The 14,939-nt window shown below is 40.3% G+C and overlaps 1 protein-coding gene across 2 annotated transcripts in view; it reads left to right on the forward strand.

Moving 5' to 3' along the window:
• Positions 1-14,939, forward strand: part of PCCA (propionyl-CoA carboxylase subunit alpha) — a 378,551-nt gene that overhangs the window by 219,844 nt on the left and 143,768 nt on the right. For both annotated transcript variants that reach the window (XM_015098256.3, XM_060394658.1), the window contains exon 18: positions 8,749-8,857. In XM_015098256.3, the coding sequence (XP_014953742.2) occupies positions 8,749-8,857 (109 nt within the window). The remainder of the gene's footprint in view (positions 1-8,748; positions 8,858-14,939) is intronic.

The raw sequence follows: 14,939 nt of genomic DNA on the forward strand, positions 1-14,939 counted from the left end.
TTGAAAATGTTCCAAATTCTCAAGAGAACTCAGAAGTTTTCTTAAAGTCAAACAAACACTGTAGTTTGTTATAATAAGCTTAATATATTACACTTCTTTTTTTGGGATGGGATTATTAGCAGAGATACTGTAATTCTGTTTCTTATGCATAATAGTTTTTAAATTGTTGTACGTTGTTAGAGGGCCTTAGCAGTTTTTAATTCAGCCTTCATTTTATGTATAAGGAAACCAAAGCACAGAAAGCCTGATAAAGCAAAATGATCAGTGACATAATAAAGCCGGAAATTAAACTTAGAGTTTTCAAGTTCTGTTTTAATAGTCATTCTGTTGTGCTAGAATTGAAATTCATAAATCATAAATCACAGACATTTTCGGAGTATGCTGTGTGTTGTCGCGGAACTGCTTTAAAAGTACACACCTGTGTTTGCCATTCTGAACGCCTGCCGCTTATTATGTTCCTTTGTATTGTTTTCATGTCGGTTCTTTCTTCTCTGAGTGGCTCCTATATCTCCTCTTCCTTCTTCAGATCATTCTACCTCTTCTTCCCAATTTTTCTCCATAGGAGGTCTTAAATATATTAAACTGTATCATCTTTGATTGTTTGATATATGTGCCTGAAAGAGACAGCAGGAAGTGGCAACTGAAGTTAATCCAGGATCTTATCCATATGTTTGAGGCTGGGTCATTTTGCCCCTTTGGGATTACCCATCTGCTTCCCATCTGTCCAGCTACCCCAGACACTGTTCATAGGCTAGTGCCTATTTTATGACTGCATTAAAATTTTCTATTATATATGTTTATTATCCCAGGTTTGTTTATAGACTAGGACAGTGTTACTTACTAAAGACTCTTAGGCTGAACTTTGAAAAGATTGTGTCTAAAATTTAAAAATAGAATACACAGAATTTGTTCGTCATGTCAACTTATTAGATGCTGATGTTGAAAAGGTATTTTCCTTTGATTCTGAAAAGTAAATGGAAAATGGAGGAGTAGATATTTTGACTTTGAAATAAAGGGAAAATGAAGAAGATACTTTAAGAAATATCATTTCATTTCACCTAAAATGGAAATTTTGTTCTTATTTCTCTGCTGCCTTGCTGCACTTGAACCACCAGCCCTATCAAATTATTAGATACCTAATTTCTATTAGAAATTATTAGAATTATCTTTCTCTTCTGAAAAATTGCAGAATGTTTAGAAAACTTTGATTCAACACTAGTCTGCCATTAAATTATACTTCCCTTTTTTTCCCTCTGAATTTAATCATGTATTTCTGTACCTTTAAAAGTGTTAAATACATGACTGAAGTGTCGCCTTTAAAAATTCAGTCATTAAAATCATTCAATAAATAATTGGTATATGTAGTAGAAGGAAATCAAAGAGAAACAGTATATTTTCCTCATCCTTAGTGTGGTTATATCATTAGGGAAATAGACCTGTAAAGAACTAACTACACTACAGGACGGAACAAAAAGAACACTAAGGTCAAGATATAAACTGAGTGTCTTAGAGCAGAGAAAAAGGAAACCAGTTGTGATCTGGGGAGACCAGGATGTCTGCAAGGGTGAGGGAGTGTAGAACGTTAAATACTCTCTCTGAGGACTCTCCTGCAGGTGCTGGGGCCACAATACTGCCTCAGGAGACTTTGCATGTATCTCTTCCTGATCCTCCTCCTTTGATGTGATGGTGGTGGTTTGAAATAAGCCTTGGAGAAGGTGTTTACAGTCAGGGAATTAGCATGTGCTCTTCACTGGGTCTCTTTTCCTTCCCGCATCCCAGCTGGTTATTAACCTTTCAGGGGCAAACCACTGCCTACACTTGGACCTGATGATCACAAGCAAACAGAGCCATCTGCATTCAAAGGAAGAGGATTTCGCAGCGAGGGAGGAAGAACCTAGAAGAATCCCCGAGGACGGGCAGTCCTCAGTTTTAGACCTGCAGGCATCGGCTCTCTCACTCTTACAGGGTGACTGTCTTCTCCGCCCTGGCAAAGGCTTTGAGGTTCTTCCCGGTGGAGAACAATGAGGGCTTCCTAGGTGGCGCTAGTGATAAAAAACCCGTCTCCCAGTGCAGGAGACATAAAGGCATGGGTTTGATCCCTGGATCAGGAAGATCCCCTGGAGAAGGAGATGGCAACCCACTCCAGTATTCTTGCCTGGAGCATCCCATGGACAGAGGATCCTTGTGGGCTACAGTCCATAGTGTTGCAAAGAGTCAGACGTGACTCTGAGGGACATGCCCTGAGGGACGTCAGGCAGAGAAGGTAGAGGATCAAGTGAAAGTGGGCATAATACGGTGATTGCTTCTCTCCCCAGCCCTGTTCTCCACTTGGTTCCCAGAGTGCTGGCAGGCAAATAGCTATAGGCACACTAGTAGAATATCTATCCCAGAGAAATCTTACTGCTTACTGTTGTTTAGTTGCTAAATCATGTCCAATTCTTTGCTGTCTCATGGACTGCAGCCCACCAGGCTCCTCTGTCCATGGGATTCTCCAGGCAAGACTACTGGAGTGGGTTGTCGTGCCTCCTCCAGGGGATCTTCCCCACCCAGAGATGGAACCCAGGAGACCCAAGTCTCCCTCTTGGCAGGAGGATTCTTTGCTGCTGAGCCACTAGGGAAACCCCTGAGAAATCTAACCAACCCTTAAAGGGATTACCTAAAGATTCCCCCCAAACAAAATGACCCCCAGACTACCCTACCCATGAGGCCAAGGGTCGGCCAAGCCACAGCCCACACATAGAGCATACATGGCTCAGGGTCAGGACCCCTGTTAGCACTGTCTCATACACACTGCCTTTAAATGGAACCCCCAGGAAAGTGTCAACCACAGACAGTTAGAACAAAACCACTTAGGAGAACACAGATGAATCTTCTTAAAGCTAGGTGGGTGGGTAATAGCAGGGGCTTCACAGAGGCCCTCAGAGGTGCTGCAATAGGGGCTTGACCTGCAGTAACCACTGGAGTGGAGAGCATTGACACTGTTGAGGGCTTACAGCTTTGAAATTATCCCCCCAGAAGGTTAAGGAAGTTCGTTGCTCAGTTGTGTCTGACTCTTTGCAAACTCCTGATTGCTTACCAAAAAATAGATGTGAGAAAGATATTTGATATATTCAGTAGCCACTTGGTAAAGAAACTCTTTTCTAATAACACATTTCTAATAAAAGTAAAAGTAAGCCAATTAAATTTGATTAAAAGTCTCCTTACTGAAAACTAATAAAAAGTATAATTTTACGTGATGAAATGCTGAAATCATTTCCCTTAGAATCAGGGATGAAATGAGGTCGACTATAAAATTACTATTATTATTAAACACTGTTACAAAGGATAAAAATGGAAAAAAGGAAGTAGTTGGTATAAATAATTTTTGAAAGAGACTTTTTTCTCCAGGTATTATTATATTCCTAGAAAACCCAGGAGATCCTAGTTTTACTAATAAAAACTTGTAGACTTAATAAGCTAATTTGGCAAGGTGGCTGAGTACAACAAGAAAAATATGCCAAGTCAGTGACTCTCTAGTGTGGAAGCTAGCTTGAAACGAAAATAGAAAAAAACAAACCTTTTCATATTAACCGTAGTATTTTGTAAGACTGCAGAGAAGATGAAATGGGGAAGACATAGAACCTTTGTGAAGACAGTTGTAACTGTAAAATCTTGTCAAGGAACAAGAAACAGAATCTGAACACATCCGAAAAAAATCAGTTATTGTTTGGGAGACTCTGCATTTTTGGGAACTGGTCTTTCTCAGATTAATACACAGATTTTATGTAGTTCCAGTTAGATTCACAAGGCTTACTACATAAATCATTTTAAAGCTTATATGTAATCATAGATTTCTGAGACTAGCCAAGAAGATTATGTGAAAAGTAAAGAGCAAAATTGGCTTCCATATATTAAAACATATTGCAGTGCCTCTATATCTAAGGAGTATAATATAAAGGATAAAGTATTCTTGTTATGATAGTATCTCTGATACATTGTCTTTCTGGACCTGAATATCCCTCTTTTGACATGGCCAGAGTACCCCAAGAGTGGTCAGGACATTTATTTTATTTAATAAGTTTTAGGATGTTTATGATGCTGTGAAAGTGCTGCACTCTATGCCAGCACATTTGGAAAACTCAGCAGTGGCCACAGGACTGGAAAAGGTCAGTTTTATTCCAGTCCCAAAAAAAGGCAATGCCAAAGAATGCTCAAACTACCGCACAATCGCACTCATCTCACATGCTAGTAAAGTAATGCTCGAAATTCTCCAAGCCAGGCTTGAGCAGTACGTGAACCGTGAACTTCCTGATGTTCAAGCCGGTTTTAGAAAAGGCAGAGGAACCAGAGATCAAATTCCCAACATCCGCTGGATCATGGAAAAAGCAAGAGAGTTCCAGAAAAACATCTATTTCTGCTTTCTTGACTATGCCAAAGCCTTTGACTGTGTGGATCACAATAAACTGTGGAAAATTCTGAAAGAGATGGGAATCCCAGACCACCTGACCTGCCTCTTGAGAAACCTATATGCAGGTCAGGAAGCAACAGTTAGAACTGGACATCGAACAACAGACTGGTTCCAAATAGGAAAAGGAGTACGTCAAGGCTGTATATTGTCACCCTGCTTATTTAACTTCTATGCAGAGTACATCATGAGAAACGCTGGACTGGAAGAAACACAAGCTGGAATCAAGATTGCCGGGAGAAATATCAATAACCTCAGATATGCAGATGACACCACCCTTATGGCAGAAAGTGAAGAGGAGCTAAAAGCCTCTTGATGAAAGTGAAAGAAGAGAGCGAAAAAGTTGGCTTACAGCTCAACATTCAGAAAACGAAGATCATGGCATCTGGTCCCATCACTTCATGGGAAATAGATGGGGAAACAGTGGAAACAGTGTCAGACTTTATTTTTTGGGGCTCCAAAATCACTGCAGATGGTGATTGCAGCCATGAAATTAAAAGACGCTTACTCCTTGGAAGAAAAGTTATGACCAGCCTAGATAGTATATTCAAAAGCAGAGATATTACTTTGCCAACAAAGGTCCATCTAGTCAAGGCTATGGTTTTTCCTGTGGTCATGTATGGGTATGAGAGTTGGACTGTGAAGACGGCTGAGCGCCGAAGAATTGATGCTTTTAAACTGTGGTGTTGGAGAAGACTCTTGAGAGTCCCTTGGACTCCAAGGAGATCCAAGCAGTCCATTCTGAAGGAGATCAGCCCTGGGATTTCATTGGAAGGAATGATGCTAAAGCTGAAACTCGTGTACTTTGGCCACCTCATGCGAAGAGTTGACTCATTGGAAATGACTGATGCTGGGAGATTGGGGGCAGGAGAAGAAGGGGACGACTGAGGATGAGATGGCTGGATGGCATCACCAACTTGATGGATGTGAGTCTGAGTAAACTCCGGGAGTTGGTGATGGACAGAGAGGCCTGGAGTGCTGCAATTCATGGGGTCGCAAGGAGTCGGACATGACTGAGCGACTGAACTGAACTGAACTGAAGGGCTTCCTGGGTGGCTCATATAGTAAAGAATCTGCCTGCAGTGCTGGAGACCTGAGTTCGATCCCTGGGTTGGGACTGCCCCGTGGAGGAGGGCATGGCAATCCACTCCAGTACTTTTGCCTTTAGAATCCCCATGGACAGAGGACCCTGGTGGGCTGCTGTCTGTGGAGTTGCAGAGTTGGACATCACTGAGTGACTAAGTGCAATACAGGATGTCTAACTGCAGTCTAGATTGGTGATGTACAAGCGAAGGAGGGAATAGAATTATTCAATGTTACTTTAGATTGGAAAAGTCCAGATCTATGGGTGGAAGTCACAAAGAAGCAGTCTCAGTATGAGAAGTAACTGGCTGATGATTCAGAAATCCTTGTACGAAGTTTTCATTTTCCTATCCTGGAGGAGTTCTGTGGGTCATATATAACCATGTGTCCCACACTGCAGAAGAGACATCCACACTGCACTGAGGATGGAGTTGATGATCTTCGAAGCTCTTTTCTATTAAAATTACTTGAGATTCTTTAAAAAACTGTAGAAACAAATTCAGTTGAGTAGCAGAAGTCAAGAAGTTTTTAGCACTCTTATACCAAATTTATTGCATATTTATCACTGGCAAAATTTGAAAATCTGTTCTGCTATCAATAAAAGGGTTAAAGTTGTTATGCGTCGTATCAGTTTGCCTATGAGATGTGATGGAATTAGATTTTTACTTGGGAACCTCCCTTTCTCAATATTGCCTGAGTCGGTGTAGCTGGTAATTTATTAGACCAGATGAAACACTGATTCAGTATCCTGCAGGTTACTGCAGGAAGCTAGCTTGAAAGAAAAATGGAAAAAAAAAAAACAAACTCACAGTCTTTTCATATTCACTATAGTATCTTGAAAGATTATAGAGAAAATGCAGTAGTGAAGACAGAACCTTTATGAAGACAACTGTAAAATCTTGTCAAAAAACAAAAAACACAATCTGAACACATGAGGAAAAATCAGTTATTGTTTGGGAGATTTGGCATTTATGAATGCTGGTCTTTCTCAGATTAGTACACTGATTTTGTGTAATTCCAGTTAGATTCACAAGGCTTACTACCCAAGTGATTTAAAAGCTTAATGATACCTTGTTTTGCCTCCCCCCCCTTTGTTGGTGATATATGACGTGCAGATGTGTCTAGAGAAGAGACTACTTTGTTAACCACTGTAATAAATGTATTTTACATCATGACTTAGGATACACACACTCTGGATAATAGTGTGAGCAAAGTGCTCTCAAAAGTTTTATTGCTGGTCTGACCCACAAACTGCTTTCATGAGCTACTACTAAGTGGTTTGTGTTACACAGTTTGATAAAGATGAGTCGAAAACAGCTTCTATTCAAATGAGATCAGGAGACATGTAACTTCAGCATCACTCTGGAGCTTGTTATTAATAGAAATAAAGATTACTGGGCCCCACCTCAGGCTAGCTACCAATCATACTCCACAGGTAGAGCATGGAAATCTGAGCTTTAATCCAGGTGATTCTGATGCACAGTGAGGTTTGGGAAGCACTGGTCCTCTTCATACTCCAAAGAGCCTTTGTGGTTATATATTTGCTGTATTGTAAATTGGGCTTCCCCGGTGGCACTGGTCGTAGGGAACCGACCTGCCAATGCAGGAGATGCAAGAGACATGGGTTTGATCCCTGGGTCGGGAAGATCCCCCTGGAGAAGGAAATGGCAACCCAATCCAGTATTCTTGCCTGGAGAATTCCATATTATAAATTAAAACTCAGGAGCTTTAAAATTAATTATTAATTTGTTTTCAAAGTAACAATAATAAATCCATTATATGTTGACATCAGAGGAATGATACCATCACACATTGTATGTCCTAGGTCAGGGAACCCCCACCATATACTCCTGAGAAAACAAGAAGGGGGAAAAAACAGAAATCCTAGCATTATTATGAAAATAGTTTTGACCTTGCAGACTCCCAAAGGGTTCTTGGGGACTCCCTGTCGTCCCCAGGCCATACTTTGAGAATTGCTCTTGTAGATGGTATGTGTTTGAGAAGACCAAGCCAAATTTCTGTAATCCTCATGTAGGGTAGTTTAATAGAATCAAAGTAGAATGTTTCCATCACTGCTGAAGGGTTGGGTATGATTAGGAACTTTTCAAAGCCTGTAGGAATGTGGTTTATTAAGCCATCGAGGGTTTGGATCGATCTCATATTATGGAGCTTCTAGGTTTGTCTCAAGGAGAAATGGATTATTGGGTTTTTATATTCTAATTGTGAATAGTTTTAGTCTCGTTTATATTTTGAATACTTTTTTAAGACTTAATGTTGAAATTGCTTCATTTCTTTCTAATAAATTTAAATAACTACCTGATCGGTTTTTTTTTCTGTTTTTAATTGTACAAGTAGCATCTTAGTGCAAATGGCCCAGCACGCAGATTGCCTGTGCTGTAGCATCTGATGGACTCTTATCATCTTTGTACAGCACTGTGGTAAATAAATGGTGTTAGACACTGTGGTGAGGTTACAGGGCACTCACAGGGGTATGTTAGCCCCGGGAGACCCTGGAGCAGCCAATCCTGCCTTGACTCTCACACTTCGTGAGGAATTTCTGCGCATAGAGCAGATTCCCCCATGAGCCACACCCAGCCAGACCAGGGCACCTTCCCCTAGTTGTCAGGTGAGGCCTCTGCCCCCAGGTCCAGCTGTATGATGGTAAGAAGAGTGAATTCGAGAGGGAGAAAAAAATTGGTTGGTTAGTTGGTCAGTTGGTTGGTTAACTGAGATTCAAACGATGACTGGGATTTTAGAGCCAAGACAGTCGCATACTTATTTTCTTTTCATTCCTCACATTAGAAAACATGGCCCAGTCACTGTCTTTGACTGACAACACGCCTTTTCCTCACTGTATCTTCTCTCTCCTTAGAAGTAAAATTGGGGTAGGGGTTGATAAACATTGATAAACGGAAGCACCTGTGAGGAGCCCTCAGGTTTTCCTAGAGATCTATGTCAATAGGTTTTTTTTTTTTTTTTTTTGATAATTGTTTTGTTCTGTGCATCTGTTTAACATCTTCTTTCCCAAATTAGACTACAGGCTTGCGGTGAACAGGGGTTTTTGTTGTATTTAAATAATCTTGCTCCCTCCTTTCCCCTGGCACAGCCCAGTCCCTGGTACAGCACTAGCTCCATAATAGACATTTGATAAAATGCTTGTTTGAATGACTACCAGTTCTGTAATACAGAAGGAAAGATGTTAACATTATGATTTCCCTCAGGACACCAGTTAACAGAGACTGAGAGAAACCAGTTCCTGGCAGTAGCGTCATCCTTGTTTGTGGCATCGCAATTAAGAGCACAGCATTTTCAAGACCATGGAAATTCAAGGTATGTGAAACCATTTAAAACAGAATAAATGAGCAGAAAAACTTGGACAACATTGAGGAAGGTACTCGGAAATCTTGTAGGAAATCCATTCAAATAGTTTGTATTTATTATTTCTGTTTTCTTACTCTGTTAATCTTGAAAAATGTATTGAGAAGGGGGATAGTACTAAAACGTAGGAAATAATCTGAACAGTTAAAAATGTTTATAAGAAACAAGAAAGAATTAACAGCAGATTGAGTTAGTTATTTGTGAACCCTAAGTGTACCTTTTTGCTTCCTAATAACCTAATAAGCAAAAGGGAAAACCTGCTTTATACCGGGGCAAATAAAACAAAATCATTGTGCCATTCATGCTTCTGAGTGACAGGATTATTTATTATGAATGTCTGTGTACCTACTAGAGTAATCCTGCATTAGCAAGTACTATCCATTACTTGTTGCAGTGAGACAGGTAATAAAACTGTGTTATATCAACTCCTTTTCTTTTTGCTTTTCCTTGAGAGGAAGGGACTTCCCTGGTAGTTCAGTTGGTAAAGAAGCTGCCTGCAATGCAGGAGACCCCAGTTCGATTCTTGGGTCGGGAAGATCTGCTGGAGAAGGGATAGGATACCCACTCCAGTATTCGTGGGCTTCTCTTGTGGCTCAGCTGGTAAAGAATCCACCTGTAATGCAGGAGACCTGGGTTTGATCCCTAGGTTGGGAAGGTCCCCTGGAGAAGGGAAAGGCTACCCACTCCAGTATTCTAGCCTGGAGAATTCCATGAAATGTATATAGTCCATGGGATCGCAAAGAGTCGGACACGACTGAGCAGCTTCACTTTTTAATAATGATTAAAATAAAAGAAAAAAGATGACAGGTGACCGAGCAGGTCTGAAGGGCACAGAACAGAAATTCAGGTTACCCCTGAAGAATTAGGTAGAAGGAAAACAAAATTTGGCTTAGGGTGTATATTTATGGCTAATGTTGTTTTACTGAGAAAATCTCTTTTCTTTTGTTATTTTTTTATTGAAGTTTAGTTGATTTACAATGTTGTGATAATTTCTGTGGTATACAGTAATTTAGTTATATATATTATACACATATATATCATTCTTTTTAACTATTATTTTCCATTGTAGAATATTGAGTATATTTCCATGTGCTATACAGTAGGACCTTGTTGTTTATCCATCCTGTGTATAAAAGCTGACACCTGCTAACCTAACCCCAGCCTCCCACTCCTTCCCTCCCCCAGTCCCTTCCCCTTGGCAGCCACAAGTCTGTACTCTGTGTTTGAATCTGTTTCTGTTTCATTAGATAGGTTCATATATAAGTGATATTATATGGTATTTTTGTTTCTCATTCTGATTTACTTAGTATAATAATCTCTAGTTGCATTTATGTTGCTGCAGATGGCATTATTTCATTCTTTTTTATGGCTGAGTAATAGTCCAGTGTGTGTGTCTGTGTGCACACACGTGTGTGTGTGTGTGTGTGTACCACATCTTCATCCATGGACAGATGAATGCTTCCACATGCTGTTGATTGTGAACAGTGCTACTGTGAACTCAGGGGCGCATGCATCTTTTTGAATTATAGTTTTGTCTGGATATATGCCAGGAGTGGGATTGCTGGATCACATGGTAGTTCTGTTTTTAGTTTTTTCTGCAACTTCCATACTGTGTCCATGTAGCTGTACCCAACTTGCACATTCCCAACAAGAATGTGGAAGGGTTACATTTTCATCACTTCCTTTTCAGTATTTGTTATAGATTTTTTTTAAATGATGGTCATTCTGACTGGAGTGAGGTGTGGTACCTGATTGTAGTTGGACTACTTTGCAATAAAAAGAAATGCAGTATTGATACATGTATCTACATGCATAAACCTAAAAAGAAAATCATACTAAGAGAAAGAAATCAGTTAAAGAAGACAATACAATGTATAATTCCTTTATTGGAAATTTATGGAAAGAACAGAAGTATAAAAGACAGAATAAAGGTCAGGTGATTGCCTGGGTACAGGTGTTCAACATCGATGAATTACACCCTTATACAGTCTAGGTCTGAAACTATAAACCAATAATTATTTTAAATGCATTAGCCTCTTAAATTATATAGAACACAAAGCATGGAGTTGCAAAACAAAGATAAAGTGATACTAGCTTTCACTCCAGTGATTTTTTTTTTCCACTCTAGCGATTTTTAAATGATATTGTTTAGTCGCTCGTTTGTGTCCGACTCTTTGTGACCCATTGGACTGCAGCATGCCAGGCTTCCCTGTCTTTTACCATCTCACAGAGTTTGCTCAGACTCAAGTCTGTTGAGTCAGTGATGCCTTCCAATCATCTTGTCCTCTGTCATCCCCTTCTCCTTCTGCCTTCTATCTTTCCCAGCATCAGGGTCTTTTCTAATGAGTCGGCTCGTGGGAAAAGCTAAAATGATATTAGCTTTCACTCTAGTAATTTTTAAATGTATTAGGTCCTTAAATCATGTAGAGAACAAAAAAGTGAAGTTACAAGCATTGTTGCACTAATACTAGCCTTTATGATTGTCCATGTATTTCCCTTTACTGAGATATTTATTCAGGTGGCTTTTTGGTACTGTCTAGTGTCTTCACTCCACTCTGCTGGACTTCTTTTAGCATTTTTTTTTTTTTTTTTGCAGGGCAGGTCTAGTTGTCATAGACTCCCTCAGCTTTTGTTTTATCTGGGAAGATATTAACTGCTCCCTCACCTTTGAAGGATATTTTTCCTGGATTTAGGTTTCCTGGTTGACAGTTTTTTTTTTTTTTCTTTTAGCAGTTTGAATATATCAGCCTACTCTCTTTGGCCTCCAGAGTTTCTGATGAGAAATCTGCTGATAATCTTATTTTCACTTGAAGATTCGTCCCTCTCTTTCACGGTTTTGTTGTCAGCGTTTGAAAGTTTGACTGTGGGTCTTTGAGTTCATCTTTGGAGTTTGTTGAGCTTTTTGAACGTGTACGTTCATGTCTGTCATCAAGGCTGGGGCGTCCTTGGTCTCTGTTTCTTCAGATATTCTCTTTGTGTCTTTCTCTCCTGCTGGGACTCTCACGGTGTGTATCTTGGTCTACTTGGTGGTGTCTCCACGGGACCCTTAGGTTCTGTTCACTTTTCTTAAACCATCTTTTTTCTTTCTATTCTTCAGACTTGATAATTCTATTGTCCTATCTTCATACTGACTGATATTTTTTTTCCTTCTGACTGCTCAGATCCACCTTTGAATTACTCAAGTGAGTTTTTCATTTCAATTATGGTACTTTTCAGCTCCAGAATTTCTTTTTCATTTCTTTTTAGGTTTTCTGTCTTTTTATTGATACTTTTATTTTGCTTACTCATTGTTTTCTTGACTTTTTCCTCCTTTAGTTCGTTTAGCATCTTTAAGACAGTTGTTTTAAAGTTTTTTTCTGTTATATCTGCCATTAGGTCTTTTCAGGGATAAATCTGTTGATTTTTTTTTCCCCTTTGAGTTGGCCATACTTGCCTGTTCATTTGTATGACTTCCGATTTTTTGGTTGAGCATTGAACATTTTAATCTAATAATGTGATGACTTTGAAAATCAGATTCTCCTTCTTCCCCAAGGTTTAGTGGTTTTCATTATTGTCTTTTTCATTTTGTTGTTTTGATTGTTGTAGACTGTCTCTGTGCCAAGGATCAGGCCAAGATGTAAACTTAAGTTCTTCTCAGGTCTTTTCTTAGACTTTCCCTGGGCATGTGCAGTCACTTGCCAGTTTTCTTTGTATATACAGTTGTTTTAGAACATCTTAGCCTTTAAGGCCTAGCTCTTGAAAAAGGGAAAAAAATGAAGGGGGGTGGCGGTTAGGGATACACTATACCTTTAAATCTCCTGGAAGTCATTCCAGCCAGAGGGGGAGGGGCTTGCAGCAATGCTGGAGGTACAGTAACAATGGCTACTTGCTTCTCTGTCTGCTCCTCTGTGGTCAGAAGCAGCAGTTATGAGTTCAGAGCTCAGATCCTCAATATTTCAAGGACAGGGTCCATTTTTGCCCACCCCGGCTTCCACAAGCTGTGTGCAAGCTACTTCAGTGAACACACCCACAGTTGCCTGCCGGGCAGCTTGAGGATAGGGGGATGGGGAGCTGCTACTGTAAAGCTGAAGTTGACCAGAAGTTATCACGATTTACTACCTGAGCCGCCTTCTGAAAGTTACAAAGTTGGGAACTCTCAGTTCTGTTAGACAGATTCTGCCAGTGTGATTGTTGTCTAGATGGGGAGACAGACTCTTGGTGCTTTCTACCTGTTCTGTCATCTTCCTAGACGACGACTCCTGTTATATTGCTATTGAGTTCACTACCCTTTGAACTTCCCTGGTGGCTCAGATGGTAAAGAATCTGCCTGTAATGCAGGAGATCCAGGTTCAATCCCTGGGTCAGGAAGATCCCCTGGAGGAAGGCATGGCAACCCACTCCAGGATTCCTGTCTGGAGAATCCCATGGACAGAGGAGCCTGGTGCACTACAGTCCATAGGGTCTCAAAGAGTTAGATATGACTGAGTGAGTAACTCTCTCACTACCCTTTAGAAGTTGGAAAAAAAATTATGTTTATGAAATATTTAAGCCAAAATTTCGGTTTTGTGGATAATTGTGGACATACTACCGAAATAACATTAGTTTTGCTGAGTTTCTATTGAGCTTGCCATTTATTAAATAGACCCATTTATTGTGAAGTTGCTTCCACCCTAGCAGCAAAGACCTATAACGTTTGTACCAGTCTTTTAGACAAAGCATAATCTTGGTTAGGCGAAGTGAATTGAAACTGTGTTGGCTTATTTGCTGAAGAGGTCCCCAACACGAGAGTTGATGTAAGCTGGTTGGCTGTTCCCATTTAGGCTTCACAGTCTTGTTTTCACTGTGGCCTGGGGAATGGAGACCGGAGTTGGCCTCCAGGTGTGGCTGCGTGTGGCTCCGTCATGGAGCTGTTTTGCCTCCAAACCTAGTAGCCTGCAGCACTTCCTTTGTGTTGCTTGTTTTGGCTGCTGATCTTATTTTCCCAGTTTCTCCATGGATGGTATTCTTTCATCATTATGACCTGGAAAAATATTTAATAATATTTGCCCCTACTATTTGGATAGTAAAAAGATAGTGCATTTTAGCAAGAGAGTAAAGTTAATGTCAGAGACATATAACAGTTTTGCTTTGTGTAATAAAGCAAATGAAGTTTTTGCATAAATACTTACTGTCTTAATGTGGAATTATTTTGCTTTGTAATCCTTCTTTTCCTAAACATTTGTCTTGACAGAAGTGAATCATTAAAAGTTGGGTTGAACAATCGCTTCATGTTATTCGAAGATGAAATGATCTTGTTGGCATTGTGGTTTAGCATGGTAATTGGTTTCACTATCTGCTAATGATTGGAGGAGAAACTAGTAAAGAAAATAGTTTCTTTCAGAAATCTTTCATTTAGTTTTGATCAGAATGCCTGTTTTCCTTGTTGTTCAGTTGCTCAGTTGTGTCTGACTCTTTGTGACCCCAGTGCACGGCAGCACACCAGGCTTTCTTGTCCTTCACTGTCTCCCAGAGTTTGCTCAAACTCATGTCCATTGAGTCAGTGAGATTCAGATGTTGTTCACAGGGCAGAGTTCCCCTTTCTGCACTTTGACGCTCCTCTCACTTTACACTGGTTCAGGTCCAGCTCCACCATTGCAGTCACTTTTTACGTGATTTCAAAAGGAGCAGTCATAGAACCTCCTGAATCACTGGGATGCTTTTGGATTTAAGTAATAAAGCCTGATTCAAACGGACACATCTCACATTGAGCAGGAGGCTCCGAGAATGGAAAGGACGAGGCTCGGTACACACATCTGCTGGTGCTGCTTGTTGGTAGTTCCTTAGCCCTGTTTTCCTCTGTGCCTGGGCTTGGTCAGGTGGCTGTGATGGCAGGGCAGTTGTAGAAGTTCCAGGAGTCAAATCTAGATCATGTCTGTCTCTAGGATGTGAGGAAACCTCTCCTGGATGTTACCCAAGCAGCTGCGTCTCGATTCTCATTGACCAGGGAGAACTCATCCTGTTCCTGAACCTATCATTGCAAAGGGAAATGGATTATCATGATTGCCTGGGGCTTGAT

Source organism: Ovis aries, chromosome 10 (assembly GCF_016772045.2).
Source record: "Ovis aries strain OAR_USU_Benz2616 breed Rambouillet chromosome 10, ARS-UI_Ramb_v3.0, whole genome shotgun sequence".
NCBI lineage: Eukaryota > Metazoa > Chordata > Mammalia > Artiodactyla > Bovidae > Ovis > Ovis aries.